The sequence below is a fragment of the Rhinoraja longicauda genome, chromosome 28, assembly GCF_053455715.1.
Source record: "Rhinoraja longicauda isolate Sanriku21f chromosome 28, sRhiLon1.1, whole genome shotgun sequence".
Taxonomy (NCBI): domain Eukaryota; kingdom Metazoa; phylum Chordata; class Chondrichthyes; order Rajiformes; family Arhynchobatidae; genus Rhinoraja; species Rhinoraja longicauda.
Genome location: NC_135980.1, coordinates 29,454,882 through 29,474,814, shown reverse-complemented (window position 1 = coordinate 29,474,814; position 19,933 = coordinate 29,454,882). Strand labels below are relative to the sequence as shown.

The 19,933-nt window shown below is 49.1% G+C and overlaps 1 protein-coding gene across 2 annotated transcripts in view; it reads right to left on the bottom strand.

Annotated features, from left to right (window-relative positions):
• Positions 1-633: 633 nt before the first annotated feature.
• LOC144607264 (excitatory amino acid transporter 1-like) overlaps positions 634-19,933 on the bottom strand; it is an 80,131-nt gene continuing 60,831 nt past the window's right edge. For both annotated transcript variants that reach the window (XM_078423985.1, XM_078423986.1), the window contains exons 5-10: positions 15,730-15,772; positions 14,827-15,131; positions 13,071-13,304; positions 11,245-11,439; positions 8,744-8,878; positions 634-7,267 (exon numbers count right to left, since the gene is read on the bottom strand). In XM_078423985.1, coding sequence (XP_078280111.1) covers positions 7,069-7,267; positions 8,744-8,878; positions 11,245-11,439; positions 13,071-13,304; positions 14,827-15,131; positions 15,730-15,772 — 1,111 coding nt within the window. In that variant the 3' untranslated portion in view covers positions 634-7,068. The remainder of the gene's footprint in view (positions 7,268-8,743; positions 8,879-11,244; positions 11,440-13,070; positions 13,305-14,826; positions 15,132-15,729; positions 15,773-19,933) is intronic.

Genomic DNA, 19,933 nt, shown 5'->3' with positions numbered 1-19,933 from the left:
CATATCAAAAAAAAGCTACAAGATACATGACCACATTAAAGATTAAACATAAACAGCCACCACAGCAGCGTGTGAGAGTCCCTAGGGCACAGGAGCATGAGCGGAGACTCACAGCCTTCAGTTCAATGTCCGGGCCACACACACGCTCCTTCACCGTGATGTGACCAGAGTTGTACCGACCGCTGCCACTCTCTCTGCAGTCCCTGTCCGCCCGAACAGTCACAAAGCCGTCCCCACTCGCACTAGACTCCGGGTAGTCCTCATGGAGCCATGTCCCTGCAAAACACCGAGATCACCGCACTCACGGCAGGACCTCCGAGTCCTCACCAGCGCAGGCAGCACGGCCATCTTGTTTTTTCGGCGACCCCATTGTGATAGAAGGCCAATAACTTTTACCTTCTTTCCTCCTTTTCTCCCGTGATCAGGGCGGTCGAGGCTCCCGTGATGGGGCGATCGAGGCTCCCGCCGTCGGGGCGGTCGAAGCTCCTGCGGTTGGAGCTCCCAAGGTCGATCCCTAACAAACGGACCGTCAGCTCCACGATGTTAAGGCCGCAGTGCGGACGGAGATACGATTTTACGGAAAAAGTCACATCTCCTTCGAGGGAAGAGGTAATAAAAGTTTCCCCCAAACCCCTTCCCCCATCCCCCACCCCCACATGAAACAAAGACTAAAGACACACTAAAACATACAAGTAGACACAGACTAAAAACAACAAGAGAAGAAAGGGACAAGTCAGGTTTGGCTGCCATGTACGGTGCCACCCGGTGGAAGATTATTGTCGTGTGGTGCAGTGAAAATGCTTTTTGGTGCGTGCTGTCCAGTCAGTGGAAAGTTAGCAAAATAGAGCTGAGACTCTACAAGTCGCTGGTCAGGCCACATTTGGAATACTGTGAGCAATTTTGGGCCCCATTTCTGAGGAAGGACGTGCTGGCTCTGGAGAGGGTCCAGAGGAGGTTTACAAGAACGATCCCAGGAATGAGTGGGTTAACATATGATGAGCGTTTGTTGGCACTGGGCCTGTACTCGCTGGAGTTTAGAAGAATGAGGGGGGACCTCATTGAAACTTACAGAATAATGAAAGGCCTGGATAGGTGGATGTGGAGAGGATGTTTCCACTGGTGGGAGAGTCTAGGACCAGAGGGCACAGCCTCAGAATTAAAGGGCGCTCTTTTAGAAAGGAGATGAGGAGCAACTTCTTTAGTCAGAGGGTAGTTAATCTGTGGAACTCATTGCCACAGAGGGCTGTGGAGGCCAAGTCAGTGGATATTTTTAAGGCAGAAATAGACAAATTCTTGATTAGAATGGGTGTCAAGGAGAAGGCAGGAAAATGGGATTAGGAGGCAGAGATCAGCCACGATTGAATGGCGGAGTGGACTCGATGGGCCGAATGGCCTAATTCTACTCCTATAACTTGTGAACTTGTGAACTGTTCATGATTACAATTGAGCCGTCCACAGTGTACAGATACTGGATAACGTGAATAACGTTTAGTGCAAGGTAAAGTCCAGCAAAGTCCGATTAAAGATAGTCCGAGAGTCTCCAATGAGGTGGATGGGAGGTCAGGACTGCTCTCTAGTTGGTGAGAGGACGGTTCAGTTGCCTGATAACAGCCGGGAAGAAACTGTCCCTGAATCTGGAGATGCGTGTTTTCATGATGGGAGAGGGGAGAAGAGGGAGTGGCCGGGGTGAGTCTGGTCCTTGATTATGCTGCTGGCCTTGCCGAGGCAGCGTGAGGTGTAGATGGAGTCAATGGAAGGGAGGTTGGTTTGTGTGTGTGATGGTCTGGGCTGCGTCCACAATTTCTTGCGGTTTTGGATGGAGCTGTTCTCAAACCGTGCTGTGATGCACCTGAATCCCCCTTCACATTGCTTCAGTCAGCACCATGACTAGTGGAATAACTATCACCAGAATGGACAGCAGGCAACCAAACAACTTCTCACTGTACCTTGGTAGACTTGACACTGAACTAAACGGAACGGAACTGAACGGAACTGAACTAAACGGATCTAAACTAAACTAAACTAAACTAACCTAAACTCCTGCCTTGTGGAGTCTGCCTCTGGTCCATCAAATGTCATTTGAGGAATTTTGTTCCCTGTAACAAAACCCCAAAGAAACTGCAGATTGCTGTTTTCCTCGTGATCTATCTCCTACTCCCAATTCCTCCGTCATCGCCGCATCTGCGCCTGGGATGAGGTGTTTCACACTAGGGCTTCAGAGATGTCCTCATTCTTCAGGAAATGGGGCTTCCCCTCTTCCATTATAGATGAGGCTCTCACTAGGGTCTCTTCTACATCCCGCAGCTCCGCTCTTGCACCCCCTCCCCCCACTCGCAACAAGGACAGAATCCCCCTCGTTCTCACCTTCCACCCCACCAGCCAGCGGATCCAATAAAAAAGGACATCAGTCTGAAGAAGGGTCTCGACCCAAAACGTCGCCCATTCCTTCTCTCCTGAGATGCTGCCTGACCCACTGAGTTACTCCAGCATTTTGTGAATTAATCAATTAATTGATAATTAATTGGTGGCGCAGCGGGTAGAGTTGCTGCCTCCCAGCACCAGAGACCTGGGTTCGATCCCGACCACGGGCGCTGTCTGTACGGAGTTTGTACGCTCTCTCTCCGTGTGACCTGCGTGGGCTTTCTCCGGGTGCTCCGGTTTCCTCCCGCACTGCAAAGACGTTTGTTAAATGGGTTGCGTAAGTTGTAAAACTGGCCCCAGTGTGTGTAGGATAGTGCTAGTGTGTGGGTATCGCTGGTCAGCACGGACTCGGTGGGCCGAAGGGCCAGTTTCCGCGCTGTATCTCTAAAGTCCAGGGCCCGATCTAAATACAATTAGTTTCACAAAATGCTGGAGTAACTCAGCAGGTCAGGCAGCATCTCGGGAGAGAAGTAATGGGGGACGTTTCGGGTCGAGACCCTTCTTCAGTCTGAATTCCTCCATTCCTTCTCTCCTGAGATGCTGCCTGACCCGTTGAGTTACTCCAGAATTTTGTGAAATAAATACCTTTGATTTGCACCAGCATCTGCAGTTATTTTCTTACACTCTAAATACAATTAGTAATCAGTTCATGGACTATTAAGAAACTGTTGGGAGGGAGGGTAAAGCTGAGAGTGTTGTATAAGTCTAAAGTAACCCGGTATTAAGCTGCAAGAGGTTGCAGACTGATCGCCACTGGAAAGGAGGAACAGAGGAAACTTTACTCAGAGACCACTGTGGGAGTACAACGCTTTGATTGGATTTGAGTACAAGTTTCAGATCTTATGCCACATATCATTTAGAGATTAGAAATACATCACAGATATCATACACTTTACATCATCTGACAACGAGACCGTCTGAAGATAAGGAAACGTTATTTTCGTAATACCTAGAGATTTTACTCGCCTTTTACATTGGAAGTGTGCAGTCAATCACTGTGTCTAACTGATACTGTTCCTGCAGCTTCTCAAAGGAGCTATTTTAACACGATTAATCGGGGGGGGGGGCAGACTTAATAATCATTCGACCTGCCATCGACTCAGTGTCCGCATAACCCTGCCTGATTAATGAGTCAGGGTTGTTTGTTTGTTTGTTACGAGAACCTAATGGATTATATTTATTCACAAAGTGCTGGAGTAACTCAGCAGGTCGGGCAGCATCTCGGGAGAGAAGGGATGGGTGACGTTTCGGGACCCCAAACGTCACCCATTCCTTCTCTCCTGAGATGCTGCCTGACCTGCTGAGTTACTCCAGCACTTTGTGAATAAATACCTTCGATTTGTACCAGCATCTGCAGTTATTTTCTTATACTACCTAATGGATTATATTTTGCTTAGTCGCGTGCCTGGCCCGATGACCAGAAAGCATGGTAAATAGGACAGAACAGTGTGGTGGTGAAGGAGGGGAAGCTCGTGGGCTCCTTGTTAGGAGGCAAAGACGATCTGAAAATGTGAGCGGGCGTTATGGAGACAGGGCAGGTATTACACCATGGGTTTCCCCCCACTCTGGTCACCGTTTCAGCATTGCTACACAGTGTTGCAGTGCTGAGTGTTTTGGTCAGCTCTGGTCAGCTCTGGTCAGCACTGGCCCTCTCTTGTTACGTCACAGTTCCCAACATTCAAAAAGTTGGAATTTCACTGCACTGTGGGGAGGGGGTGGGGGGTAGGTGGGACACAGGGTCTGGAGCATTATACGCCCCCTTTCACAAGTTCGTAAGCGATGAGAGCAGTATTAGGACATTCGGCCCGTCCAGTCTACTCCGCCATTCAATCAATGGCGGCTGATCTCAAGAGAGAGAGAGTCAGATTTAGCTCTTAGGGGCTAACGGAATCAAGGGAATCAACCTTTTTTCAGTCAGAGAGTTGTGAATCTGTGGAATTCTCTGCCTCAGAAGGCAGTGGAGGCCAATTCTCTGAATGCATTCAAGAGAGAGTTAGATAGAGCTCTTAAGGATAGCGGAGTCAGGGGGTATGGGGAGAAGGCAGGAACGGGGTACTGATTGAGAATGATCAGCCATGATCACATTGAATGGTGGTGCTGGCTCGAAGGGCCGAATGGCCTACTCCTGCACCTATTATCTATTGATATGGGGAAAAAGCAGGAACAGGGTAGTGATTTTTGGATGATCAACCATGACCATATTGAACGGTTCAAAGGGCCGAATGGCCTCCTCCTGCAGCTATTTTCTATGTTTCTATGTTTCCTCCCACACTCCAAAGACGTGCAGGTTTGTAGGTTAATTGGCTTGGTATAAATGTAAAACTTGTCCCTAGTGTGTGTAGGATGGTGTTAATGTGCGTGGGGATCGCTAGTTGGTGTGGACTCGGTGGGCAATCTCTCCCTCTCAACCCCATTCTTCTGACTTCTCCCCGCAACCCTGACACCCGTACAAATCAACAGTCTATCAATTTCTGCCTTGATAACACCCCCCTCTTCCACCCTCCTCTGGAGCTGTGCAAGGCAGCGATTGATTCTTGCTATTGAGGGCGTGCAGTGTAGGTTTATTAGGTTAATTCCCGGAATGGCGGGACTGTCATATGTTGAAAGACTGGAGCGACTAGGCTTGTATACACTGGAATTTAGAAGGATGAGAGGGGATCTTATCGAAACGTATAAGATTATTAAGGGGTTGGACATGTTAGAGGCAGGAAACATGTTCCCAATGTTGGGGGAGTCCAGAACAAGGGGCCAGTTTAAGAATAAGGGGTAGGCCATTTAGAACGGAGATGAGGAAAAACTTTTTCAGTCAGAGAGTTGTAAATCTGTGGAATTCTCTGCCTCAGAAGGCAGTGGAGGCCAATTCTCTGAATGCATTCAAGAGAGAGCTAGATAGAGCTCTTATTGATAGCGGAGTCAGGGGGTATGGGGAGAAGGCAGGAACGGGGTACTGATTGAGAATGATCAGCCATGAACACATTGAATGGCGGTGCTGGCTCGAAGGGCCGAATGGCCTCCTCCTGCACCTATTGTCTATTGTCTATTGATGCCCTGGGTAGCTTGGGGAGGGGGGTCTGATGGATCTAAAACCAGGGGGGTGCTGTTCCACCAAACTCCACTGATAACGCTCGAACTGACTCAACGGCCTCTGGCAACAGCCTCGACGTGACTTGCAGTGAATGAAGGAACCCCTCCAGTTGGACCTCTGCCGACACAGTGCGGTCTGACCAGTTTAACACCGGCAAATATCACAGGCTGACCACACAAACGGCGGTACAGCTGGAGTCTGTTCAGCCCGTCGTTCTTGTTGAACGACAGTCTATTCTCATCCCACCTCCCTGCCCTCTCGCTGGCCCTTTAATGTCTGTCTTCTTCAAGCGTTTCTATTGAAAGTTGACTCCCGTTCTGTCCAAGTTCTACATCAAGCTGGGCAGAGCAAAGACAGGAACATATTCATGACTTAACGCCCAACTCTCCCAGCTACGAAAGTGCTACTGGAGGAAGCTACCAGTTTAAAACGTTACCCTTTCCAGTTTAAACACTCCATGCACACGCATGTACAAAGACACACGAAGGTGGAGAGACCTGTACGCATGCATATGCACGAACACATGTCACGTATGCTTGATGCATGTAACATACACATATATGAACTGATGCTGGGACTAGTGTACATGGGACATGGTGGTTGACGTGGGCAAGTTGGGCGGGACAGGCATGTTTCTATGCTGTTTCACTCTATGTTTAGAAACGTAGGCCACGTACTGCATTCATAGACATGTACCTAATGGTGTCAGATTAGACAAAGGGGAAGTGCAACGAGACCTGGGTGTCCTTGTACACCAGTCACTGAAAGTTGGGAGTTGTGAATTTGTGGAATTCTCTGCCACAGAGGGCAGTGGAGGCCAATTTACTGGATGAATTTAAGAGAGAGTTAGATAGAGCTCTAGGGGCTAGCGGAATCAAGGGATATGGGGAGAAGGCAGGCACGGGTTACTGATTGTGGACGATCAGCCATGATCACAATGAATGGCGGTGCTGGCTCGAAGGGCCAAACGGCCTCCTCCTGCACCTATTTTCTATGTTTTCTATGTTTACCTGCAAATATAAGGCTTGTGTATGAGGAGCTTTTGATGAAGTCATTTGTTGAGTTCATCAGTATCAGGGATACATGCTGTAGACTGTTGGGGCAAGTTGGGCCGAAGGGCCTGTTTCCATGTGCTCTGTGTCTCTGTGACTCTGTGTCTCTGTGTCTCTGTGACTCTGTGACTCTGTGTCTCTGTGTCTCTGTGACTCTGTGACTCTGTGTCTCTATGACTCTATGAGTCTACATGAACTGATGAATGGCAGTTCTGACAAGGTGTTCACCTGCACAGAAACGCATTAAAAACACGCACAATGAACATTGGCAGTGTGTACACGCACAAACATGGGCACCATGCGTACATGCAGGCATGCACACACACACTAACATGGACGGCACGCCTGACAAACACATGCGCACAGGTCTGCCCCTAATTTTGCAGGGATACTCGCTGAAGTAATTAGATAGTTTAGATTTGTCGTTTGATTAGGAACGCACAGAGACACACAATTGACAGGTTTGTTGTTGGTGTTGATGCCTTGGCTTGGGGTCTATCCGAGTCCCGGTCACATCATCGTCTCGCTGTCCACGTGCTTCTGGTTTTCGTGTTCCTGGCAGATCAGCTGGTAGGGTTTCTCGTTCTCCTCGATGACCGAGTTACCTGCTTCCTTGTTGTTGGGGTGAAGTTCGTGCCGGGAGAGGTGCTCCACGATGCCGGCACCCAGCGAGTCGCCCAGCACGTTGGTCGTGGTCCGCAGACGGTCCCTGAACAACCAAAGCATCGCCCAGTTTAGAACATCCCACTGAATATCCCGCAGTTTACAATATTTAATTTCTTGCCCAGAGTTTGTATGTTTTCCCCGTGACCCACGTGGGTTTTCTCCGGGTGCTCCGGTTTCCTCCCACACTCCAAAGACGTGCAGGTTTGTAGGTTAATTGGCTTGGTGTAAATGTAAAAACTGTCCCTAGTTGGTGTAGGATAGTGTTAGTGTGTGGGTATCGCTGGTCGGTGCGGACTCGATGGGCCGAAGGGCCTGTTTCCTTGCTGTATCTCCAAACTAAACTAAACTAAAGTAGGTGAATCGAGGACCAGAGGACATGGGTTCAAGGGGAAGAGGAAAAGACTTAATAGGAATCTGAGGAGTAACTTTTTCCACACAGAGGGTGGTGGGTGTGTGGAACGAGCTGCCAGAGGAGGTAGTTGAGGTTGGGACTATCCCATCGTTTAAGAAACAGTTAGATAGGTACATGGTTAGGACAGGTTTGGAGGCTCAGACAGGTAGGTGGGACTAGTGTAGCTGGGACATGTTGGCCGGTGTGGGCAAGTTGTGCTGAAGGGCCTGTTTCCACACTGTATCACTCTATGACTCTTATGATTTAGTTTAGTGAGGTAGAGCTGCTGCCTCGCTGCTCCAGGTTCGATCCTGACTACGGGTGCTTGTCTGTACGGAGTTTTTAACGTCCTCCCCATGACCTGCGTGGGTTTTCTCCGGGTGTCGAGTTTCCTCCCACACTCCAAAGACATTCCACAGATTCACCACCCTCTGACTAAAGAAATTCCTCCTCACCTCCTTCCTAAAGGAACGTCCTTTAATTCTGAGGCTGTGCCCTCTGGTCCTAGACTCTCCCACTAGTGGAAGCATCCTCTCTACATCCACTCTATCCAGGCCTTTCACTATTCGGTAAAGTTTCAACGAGGTCCCCCCTCGTGCTTCTAAACTCCAGTGAGTACAGGCCCAGTGCCGTCAAATCCCACTCATTCCTGGGATCATTATTCTCGGGTTTTCTCCAGGTGCTCCGGTTTCCTCCCACACTCCAAAGATGTGCGGGTTTGTAGGTTAATTGGCTTTGGTATAAATGTATGTGTGTGAGTGTGTGTGAGTGTGTGTCTGAGTGTGTGTGTGTGTGAGTGTGTGTCTGAGTGTGTGTGAGTGTGTCTGAGTGTGTGTCTGAGTGTGAGTGTGTGTGAGTGTGTGTCTGAGTGTGTGTGTGTGTGTGTGTGTGTGTGGTGTGTGTGGTGTGTGTGTGGTGTGTGTGTGTGTGTGTGTGTGTGTGTGTGTGTGTGTGAGTGTGTGTGTGTGTGAGTGTGTGTGTGTGTGTGTGTGTGGGGTGTGTGTGTGTGTGGGATAGTGTTAATGTGCGGGGATCGCTGGTCGGTGCAGACTCGGTGGGCCAAAGGGCCTGTTTCCGCGCTGTATCTCTAAACTAAAAACTAAAAAGTGCAATACTGAGTGTGCGTACAGGAACCAGTCCACAGCGATAATGAGGGTGATGTCCTCAGTGGGAAGTCCAACTGATGTTAAAACTATCACCATGGTAACCAGGCCGGCCTGAGGTATTCCTGCAGCCCCAATGCTGGCTGCCGTCGCTGTGATACTGTGTCGGTAAAAGAAAGCTCACAACGTCAATCCATTCGATTAGAACAAAGATTTACACAAACTGAAATCATTACAACTTTTTTCCCAAGAGAGACACAAATAGCGGGAGTAACTCAGCGGGACAGGCAGCATCTCTGGAGAGAAGGGATGGGTCTCAACCCGAAACGTCACCCATTGTTTCTCTCCAGAGACGCTGCCTGACCCGCTGAGTTACTCCAGCATTTTGTGTCTGCCTTCAATTTAAACCAGCACCTACAGTTTTCTTTCCGATTGAAAGATGCAACACTGTTCACGATCTATAATATTTAGAATCATCTTGTCACTAAATACGATTGGGAATCTCTTGCGGCGAGCTTGATTAAATATGTCCACTATTTGACTCACTCAACTATCTAGTGCTCCTTATTTTTGTCTATTTAATAAAAAAATTATTGAAGATGAACAAGCATTTGATAATGTAAGAAAATAACTGCAGATGCTGGTACAAATCGAAGGTATTTATTCACAAAATGCTGGAGTAACTCAGCAGGTCAGGCAGCATAGAAGGGTCTGAAAAAGGGTCTTGACCCGAAACGTCACCCATTCCTTCTCTCCTGAGATGCTGCCTGACCTGCTGAGTTACTCCAGCATTTTGTGAATAAAAGCATTTGATATTTGTCACCTGTCTTCCCCAGTAAACGGTTGTACGGATTGTACCTGCATTTTTCAATGGTCTCTAAGTCAACTAAGTTAGACTTGTGGATTTTATTCTGTTATCAAGACTAGTTAAATACCTAATCGTTTAACCTCCATTCTACAATCAAGACCTCGTTTTACTGTTAATCAAGTTTCTGTGTACTCTTGTCAGCTGGGAATGTGAAAGCTGTACCACAGTCTTGCTCAGGAGATCAGGAGATCACCGATTTCCCGGCACCCTTTGGTTCCGGGGTCTTCCTGGATTATCCCTTTTGCCGGGCCGACAGAGGTCGGTCACCCCAGCAAAGTTGGCCTCGGACGTCGGCTGTGGGAACGGATCTGCCAGTTCCGGCCGGGCCGGAGTTCCATACGCCTGGCTGCGGGGGGGGGACAGATTCGACCCCCCCCCCCTCCACCCCCGATCGGCCGCGGATGTCCCGATGAGGTCGAGATTGGCCGCCTCACACGGCCCATTTTTGGGGGGACTTCTGAGGGGGGGGGGGGAATCTCAAGTGCGCTCTGGTAATTTTGTCCGGATTGCAGTGGGCGCTGGACTGCCAGTTCAGTTTAGTTTATTGTCATGTGTACTGAGGTAGAGTGAAAAGCTTATTGGTCAGCGCTAACCCAGTAGGTTGCCGGCAAAATCGTTGATGGACCTGCAATTGGACAAGGATTTAACTCGAACAACCTGCAACTTGGTCCATTTGAGTCTGGGTGAGTTATCTCCATCGCATCTTAAAGCAACGGCCTCCAGGATTTTGAATATTCTATCCTGGGTAAAAATGTCCTGACTGTCCACCTCATCTGTACTTCTTATAATTTTGTATATCCTGGAACTCCAGAGAAAGCCATCAGGTTTCAGAAAATACCTGTCCCATTACCTCCCCCCTTGACTCCAACCAAGGACCCAAGCAGTCTTTCCAGGTGAGGCAGAGGTTCACCTGCACCTCCTCCAACCTCATCTACTGTATCCGCTGTTCCAGGTGTCAACTTCCCTGCATTGGCGAGACCAAGCTCAGGATCGGCGATCGTTTCGCTCAACACCTTCGCTCAGTCCGCCTTAACCTACCTGATCTCCTGGTGGCTCAGCAATTTAACTCCCCCTCCTTTTCCCAATCCGACCTTTCTGTCCTGGGCCTCCTCCAGGCCCAGCGCAAATTGGAGGAACAGCACCTCATATTTCACTTGGGCAGTTTACACCCCAGCGGCATGAACATTGACTTCTCTAACTTCAGATAGTCCCTTGCTTTCCCTCTCTCTCCATCCCCTCCCCCTTCCCAGTTCTCCCACTAGTTTTCCTGTCTCTGACTACATTCTATCTTTGTCCCGCCCCCTCCCCTGACACCAGTCTGAAGAAGGGTCTGGAACCGAAACGTCACCAATTCCTTCTCTCCCGAGATGCTGCCTGACCCGCTGAGTTACTCCAGCATCTTGTGTCTACCTTCAGAAAACAATGTCTTCTTGTGACTAATACCCTTTAATCTGCTGAACCTCCTCTGCATCCTTCCTGCCTGTCTTGTGGCATCCACAACTGCAAGTATTCTGGATATTTTAAGACTAATGAACTGATAAATAATATTTTCATTACTGGAAAATCGTTGATGGACCTGCAATTGAACAAGGATCTAACGTGAACAACATCCAACTTGGACCATTTGAGTCTGGGTGAATTCTCCGCTCATACTCTACCTGATGGTCATGATCTGTCCAAAGTTGAGGTCATAGTTGTTGACCTGGGCAATAAAGATGGCCGCCAGGGCCTCGTAGAGGGCGGTGCCGTCCATGTTAATGGTGGCCCCAACTGGCAAGACAAAACGTGTCACACGTCTGTCCACACCGTTGTTCTCTTCCAGGCATTTAAAGGTGATTGGGAGTGTGGCTGAGCTGGAACAACAAACAGATTGAACGACTGAATCCATTAGTAAGTTCAGTTTAGTTTATTGTCACGTGTCCCGAGGTACAGTGAAAAGCTTTTGTTGCGTGCTAACCAGCCAGCGGAAAGACAATACATGGTTACACTCAAGCCATTTATAATGTACAGATACATGATAAGGGAATAACGTTTAGTGCAAGGTAAAGCCAGCAAAGTCCGATCAAGGATAGTCCGATGGTCACCTCAGAGGTAGACAGTAGTTCAGCACGAGAGTAGAGTTCCCCTCCCAGAGTAGAGGAATCAAGAACCATAGGTTTAAGGTGAGGGGGGTGGGGGGAAAGAACAGGAACCTGAGGGGCAACGTTTCCACTCAGAGGGTGGTGGGTGTATGGAACGAGCTGCCGGAGGAGGTTGTTGAGGCAGGGACTATCACAACGTTTTAGAAACATTTAGACAGGTGCATGGATAGGACAGGTTTAGAGTCTGATGGGTCAGGTGAGGGCAGGTGGGGCTACATGATCTACCATGTTTTGTCCAAGATTTGTATAAGATGATGAGGGGGATAGATAGGGTGAATGCAGGGTATTTTGCCCAGACAAGGGGATTGAGAAGCAGAGGACATAGGGGGAAGAATTTACATTTAAGCTGACGGGTAACGCAGGATTATGGGTGTATGGAACAAGCTGCTGGTGGAGGTAGTTGAGGCAGGCACTAACAAAGCGTTTAAGAGACATTTGGACAGGTACATGGATAGGACAGGTTTAGATGGGTGTGGGGCAAACACAGGTAGGTGGGGACATGTAGCTGGGGCATAGACACAAAATGCTGGAGTAACTCAGCGGGTCAGGCAGCATCTCTGGAGAGAAGGAATGGGTGAGGTTTCGGGTCGTGACTCTTCATCATACTGAAGAAGGGTCTCGACCCGAAGTTCAGTCTGAAGAAGGGTCTCGACCCAAAACGTCACCCATTCCTTCTCTCCTGAGATGCTGCCTGACCTGCTGAGTTACTCCAGCATTTTGTGTCTACCTTCGATTTAAACCAACTTTCTCAGTTCTTTCCTACACATTTTGTTGCTGGGGCATGTTGGTCGGCGTGGGCTAGTTGGGCCAAGGATCCTATTTCCACTAGGGTTGCCAACTGTCCCTTATTAGCCAGGACATCCCGTATTTTGGGCTTAATTGATTTGTCCCGTACGGGACCACCCTTGTCCCGTATTAGGCCCGGACAGTGATGTAGGCCTGGACACTGTAGGCCTGGATACTGTAAGCCTGGACACTGTAGGCCTGGATACTGTAGGCCCGGACACTGTAGGCCCGGACACTGTAGGCCCGGACACTGTAGGCCTGGATACTGTAGCCCGGGGGCTGCTGTCGTCCCGGACAGTGTAGGCCCAGGTGCCACCCGACGGAGGTTGCGTAGCAACCCATCTCCCGGCCTAGGAGGCCGCCATTGGTGGAGCGGGAGCCCATGGCCGCTGGCTGGGTGAGGTCACGTGGGGCGTGGGGCGGTGACGTCACCATGTCCCGTATTTGGGAGCGAGGAGGTTGGCCACCCTAATTTTCATACTGTGTGACTCAATGACTCTGTGGCTCTGTGACTCTCAGACCAACGTTGCCCCAGTAGCTGGGACAGACGGCCTCACCTGGATGAAGTGCCGATGGCTGTAATCAAGGCCTGCAAGATGCCACCGATGAAGACCCAAGGGTTCTTGCGGGTGACCACAAAGTAAAGCAGGGGCAGGACAATGAGCGCGTGGATGAGCAGCCCGATGATCACTGTCACTGTGTACATGCCCAACTGCCCCCCCATCACACTCAGGTCCTTCATCTCCACGATCTTGCCCGCGATCAGGAAGAGGATGCCGATCGGCGCGTACCTGAAACGGACAACACATTCCCTTCAATACCTCCTCACTACAATTACCGAAGAAGAGGTTGCTGGAGGTATTCACCAACAATACTGTGGCGTGGCGGTAGAGTTGCCGCCTCACAACGCCAGAGACCCGGGTTCCATCCCATCTACGGGCGCTGTCTGTACGGAGTTTGTACGTTCTCCCCGTGACCTGCGTGGGTTTTCTCCAAGATCTTCGGTTTCCTCCCAAACTCCAAAGACGTGCAGGTTTGTAGGTTAATTGGTTTGGTATAAATGTGAAAATTGTCCCTAGTGTGTGTAGGATAGTGTTAGTGTGCGGGGATCGCTGGTCGGTGTGGACTTATAGACAATAGACAATAGACAATAGGTGCAGGAGGAGGCCATTCGGCCTTTCGAGCCAGCACCGCCATTCAATGTGATCATGGCTGATCATTCTCAATCAGTACCCCGTTCCTGCCTTCTCCCCATACCCCCGGACTCCGCTATCCTTAAGAGCTCTATCTAGTTCTCTCTTGAATGCATTCAGAGAACTGGCCTCCACTGCCTTCTGAGGCAGAGAATTCCACAGATTCACAACTCTCTGACTGAAAAAGTTTTTCCTCATCTCTGTTCTAAATGGCCTACCCCTTATTCTTAAACTGTGGCCCCTTGTTCTGGACTCCCCCAACATTGGGAACATGTTTCCTGCCTCTAACGTGTCCAACCCCTTAATAATCTTATACGTTTCGATAAGATCCCCTCTCATCCTTCTAAATTCCAGTGTATACAAGCCTAGTCGCTCCAGTCTTTCAACTTGGGCTGAAGGGCCTGTTTCCGCGCTGTATCTCTAAACTAAACTAAACTAAACTAAATCTCATCAATGTAATGAATTTTTACTGAAGAAGAGATTGAAGAAGGTGTTGACCAACAATAAATGGCAAACACTAAAGTTTGAAGTTCAGTTTAGTTTAGTTTAGTTTAGTGATACAGCGCGGAAACAGGCCCTTCGGCCCACCGGGTCCGCGCCGACCAGCGATCCCCGCACATTAACACTATCCTACACACACTAGGGACAATTTTACATTTACACCAAGAGAATTAACCTACAAACCTGCACGTCTTTGGAGTGTGGACAGCCTAATTATGTTGGACAAAGAGAGACCGCAAAGACCAAGTGCAGAAACACGGCGTGCAGCTGGAAACATCACTTTGGTTTCAGGAAAATCAGAAGCGTTTTGTGTTATTTTATGTTTCTGCCCATCTGAGACAGTTAAAGATGATTGAATGTTTTGAGGCATCCAGCGGTCTGACAGGCAGAACGAAATACAGATGCTCCCCAACTTACGATGCTTCGACTTACGATATTTCGACTATGCGACGGTACCAATCGGCAGTGGCCCTTAGCGAGCCGCAGTGGCCACGTGATCGCGTATATTCAATGCATTTCGAGGTACGATATTTTCGGTTTGCGATCTCGGAGCGTGACCCCCCCCCCATCGTAAGTCGAGGAGCGCCTGTTAGAGAGCGATACCTTTCTGGAGACGTACCAGATGATAATTGCGACCAGTCTCATGATGGCTTCGTTCAGACAGTCGAAGAATTCCTTCAGCGGCTTGCCTTGCTGCTTCATGTTGCCGATGACCAGGCCGAAGGCGATGGAGAAGACCACTAGACCCAGGGCATTGACTGAGTTGGAGGAACCTGCGACTGGAATGATCTCCTCAAGCAGCATCAGCTCCTGCAGCTTCCTGACCGCGTTGGTCACGTTGTCAATGACGGAGGGCTCCGTGGCCGTGGTAAGGTTGACAGCCGTTGGAGACAGGATTGATCGCGTGATGTAATTTGTTTTGTACTGAGAAAATAAAAAGTAAACACACTGTTGGCATTCTGAGGGTTACGTTGAAACCTACCGCCCAGCGAAAGAAAGGCCCGGTTAGAGTGGATGTGGAGAGGATGTTTCCACTGGTGGGAGAGTCTAGGACCAGAGGTCACAGCCTCAGAATTAAAGGACGTTCCTTTAGGAAGGAGATGAGGAGGAATTTCTTTAGTCAGAGGATGGTGAATCTGTGGAATTCTTTGCCACAGAAGGTTGTGGAGGCCAAGTCAGTGGATAACTTAAAGGCAGAGATAGAGAGATTCTTGATTAGTGCGGGTGTCAGAGGTTATGGGGAGAAGGCAGGAGAATAGGGTTAGGAGGGCGAAAGATAGATCAGTCATGATTGACTGGAGGAGTAGAGTTGATGGGCCGAATGGCCTAATTCTACGCCTATCCCTTATGACCTTATCATTTTGTTTAGTGACTACTAATCTTGTGGAATCAAGGGATATGGGGAGAAGGCAGGCACGGGTTACTGATTGTGGATGATCAGCCATGATCACAATGAATGGCAGTGCTGGCTCGAAGGGCCGAATGGCCTCCTCCTGCACCTATTTTCTATGTTTCTACTCACCTGCTTGAAACAAGCCTCTACTAGATTGGGTGGGAACATATTCCTGCGGGAGATAAAAGTGAGACAATTAGCACAGTGATAATAATTTGGCAACTTATAATGGGACTTAGGCTGTGTAAATGTGCTTGATGCCCCAGATGTTAACAGCATGAGAAGAGAATGACCATTTTATTGCTACTTTGGGCAGTCTAGTTTACTTTAGTTCAATAGTATTTTCTTCCACATTATTGTATGTGTCGATACATTAGGAGGCCTGAAAATTGTAGGCCCGGACACTGTAGGCCCGGGGGCCGCTGTAGGCCCGGACACTCTAGGCCTGGACACTGTAGGCCCGGACACTGTAGGCCCGGACACTGTAGGCCCAGACACTGTAGGCCCGGGGGCGGCTGTAGGCCCGGACACTGTAGGCCCGGGGGCGGCTGTAGGCCCGGACACTGTAGGCCTGGGGGCCGCTGTAAGCCCAGACACTGTCGGCCCGGACACTGTAGGCCCGGGGGCCTAGTGTAGGCAAACGGAATGTGTTTGGGGAGCGGGGCCGAGTGTGTTCGCCTGACGGAGGTTGCGTAACAACCCGCCTCCCGGCCCGGGCGGCTGCCATTGGTGGAGCGGGAGCACGTGGCCGCTGGCTGGGTGAGGTCACGTGGGGCGCGGGGCGGTGACTTCACCTTGTCCCGTATTTGGGAGTGAGATAGTTGGCACCCCTACGATACATCTTAGGTAAGTATCTCAGATACAGTACGTGTGTATTGTAGTTTATTCACGAAATGCTGGAGTAACTCAGCAGGTCAGGCAGCATCTCAGGAGAGAAGGAATGGGTGACGTTTCGTAGTATTGTAGTAGTACACTGAGACAGTAGGCAGAGTCTGTGGGAAGGAACCGCAGATTCTGGTTTGAACCGAAGATAGACACAAAAAGCTGGACCAGTCTGAAGAAGGGTCTCGACCTGAAATGACATCTATTCCCTTTCTCCAGAGATGTTGTCTGAGCCGCTGAGTTACTCCAGCTTTTTGTGTCTATCTTCAGTGTATGGAGTCACTAGTTTTCTATCTTCGCTTTAAACCAGTATCTGCAGATCCTTCCTGCAGAATGGAGACTATCCCTGATAGCTTTCACTGAAGCAGTGAACCAGGAGTCAGCCATTCAAATCCTGGACTTTATTCAGTAATTCAAGACCACCTCCTTGAGATGAAAGGTCATCTAATCCACTGCTTTGATATTTATCTGATTAATGGTCAATAAGTTTTTGTTGAATGTGGCACCACAGGTAGATGGGCTTGTCAAAAAAGCTTTTGGCACGATTCGGCCTTCATCAGTCAGAGCATTGAGTATAGAAGTTGGGCGATCATGTTGCAGTTATATAAGACGTTGGTGAGGCCACATTTCTGTTCAGTTCTGGGCACCGTGTTATCGGAAAGATGCTGTTGAGCTGGAAAGGGTGCGGAGAAGATTTACGAGGATGCTGCCAGGACTAGAGGGGGAGGTTGAGTAGGCTGGGTCTCCATTCCTTGGAGCGCTGGAGGATGAGGGGAGCGATCTGATAGAGGTACATAAAATGATGAGAGGAATAGATTAGATAGAAGACCAGAGTCTCTTGCCCAGAATGGGGGAAATGAGAACCAGAGGGCATAGGTTTAAGGTGAGGGGAGGAAAATTTGGGCGGCACGGTGGCGCAGCGGTAGAGTTGCTAGCTTACAGCGAATACAGCGCCGGAGATTCAGGTTCGATCCTGACTACGGGTGCTGTCTGTACGGAGTTTGTACGTTCTCCCCGTGACCTGCGTGGGTTTTCTCCGAGATCTTCGGTTTCCCCCCACACTCCAAAGACGTACAGGTATGTAGGTTAATTGGCTGGGCAAATGTAAAAATTGTCCCCAGTGTGTGTGGGATAGTGTTAATGTGTGGGGATCGCTGGGCGGCACGGACTCGGTGGGCCGAAGGGCCTGTTTCCACGCTGTATCTCTAAATCTAAAAATCTAAATTTAATAGGAACACGAGAGGTAACTTTTTCAAACAAAGGGTCGTAGGTATATGAAATGAGCTGCCGGGGGAGGTAGTTGAGGCAGGTGCGTTTAAGAAACATTGAGACAGGACATGGACAGCATATGTTTAGAAGGGTATGGGCCAAACTCTGGCAGGTGGGACTAGTGTAGCTGGGGCATGTTGGTATGCATTTCCCAGCTGTTATCAGGCAACTGAACCATCCTACCACAACCAGAGAGCAGTCCTGAACTACTATCTACCCCATTGGTGACCCTCGGACTATCTGTGATCGGACTTTACTGTCTTTACCTTGCATTAAACGGTATTTTTCCCCAGTTTAGTTTATTGTCACATGTACCGAGGTACAGTGAAAAGCTTTTGTTACGTGCTAACCGGTCAGCGGAAAGACAAAACATGATTACGATCAAGCCACTTACAGTGTACAGATACATGATAAGGGATATGAAATGGCTCGATTGTAATCACGTCTTGTTTAGTTTAGGAAAATAACTGCAGATGCTGGTACAAATCGAAGGTATTTATTCACAAAATGCTGGAGTAACTCAGCAGGTCAGGCAGCATCTCAGGAGAGAAGGAATGGGTGACTTTTCGGGTCGAGACCCTTCTTCTGACTGATGTCAGGGGGGCGGGACAAAGGAAGGATATAGGTGAAGACAGGAAGATAGAGTTTAGTTTAGTTTAGTTTAGAGATACAGAGCGAAAACAATAGACAATAGACAATAGGTGCAGGAGTAGGCCATTCGGCCCTTCGTGGCTGATCATTCACAATCAGTCCCCCGTTCCTGCCTTCTCCCCATACCTCCTGACTCCGCCATCTTTAAGAGCTCTATCCAGCTCTCTCTTGAAAGCATCCAGAGAATTGGCCTCCATTGCCTTCTGAGGCAGAGAATTCCACAGATTTACAACTCTCTGACTGAAAAAGCTTTTCCTCATCTCCGTTCTAAATGGCCTACCCCTTATTCTTAAACTGTGGCCCCTGGTTCGGGAAACAGGCCCTTCGGCCCACCGGGTCTGCGCCGACCAGCGATCTCCGCACATTAACACTATCTTACACCCATTAGGGACAATTTTTACATTTACCAAGCCAATTTACCTACAAACCTGCACGTCTTTGGAGTGTGGGAGGAAACCGAAGATCTCAGAGAAAACCCACGGGGGAGAACATACAAACTCCGTACAGACAGCACCCGTAGTGGGGATCGAACCCGGGTCTCCGGTGCTGCATTCGCTGTAAGGCAGTAACTCTACCGCTGCGCCACCGTGCCGCACTCTTGTCTTTCCGCTGACTGGTTACCACACAACAGTGCTAACGCTTTTCACTGTACCTCAGTACACGTGACAATAAACTGAACGGAACTGAACTGAAGCTTTTAGCACCATGTTAGTGGCTGCTTCCTGCTCATTAGTAATCCCATCTTTTATTTCTCTCTAACACCACCAAACAAATACACGTCTCATCATAATGACTCACGATGAGTCGGCATAGGCAAGTGGGGCCGAAGGGCCTGTTTCTACGCTGTGTGACTGTATATGTAGGAAGGAACTGCAGATGCTGGTTTAAATCGAAGATAGACACAAAACGCTGGAGTAACACGGTGGGACACAGTGGGCCGAAGGGCCTCTTTCCGTGCTGTATCTCTAAACAAAACAAAACTAAGCTAAAGTAAGCGAAACTAAATTAAACTAGAAGGAACGATTTGAGTCTGAAAAAGGGTCCCGACCCAAAACACCAAACGTCACCCATCCATGTTCTCCAGAGATGCCGCCTGACTCACTGAGTTACTCCAGCACTTTGTGTCATTATTTGGCAAATAAAATGTTTTAGAAAGGAATTTTATAAGTTAAATGTTAAGGGAGGTAGAAAAGGTAAACATTCCAATATTGCAAAACAGACAAACAAGTAAATAGAAGGTAGGCACACAAAGCTGGAGTAACTCAGCGGGTCAGGCAGCATCTCTGGAGAGAAGGAATGGGTGGCGTTCAGACTGAAGAAGGGTCTCGACCCGAAACGTCACCCATTCCTTCTCTCCAGAGATGCTGCCTGACCCGCTGAGTTACTCCGGCATTTTGCGCCTGTCTTCGGTGTAAACCAGCGTCTGCAGTTCCTTCCCACGCATGTAATCAAAATGTATTTTGAGTTCCGTTAACCTCTTAATCATTGTTGGGGGAGCTGCAGATGCTGGCTTGTTGCATGATCTTAATGA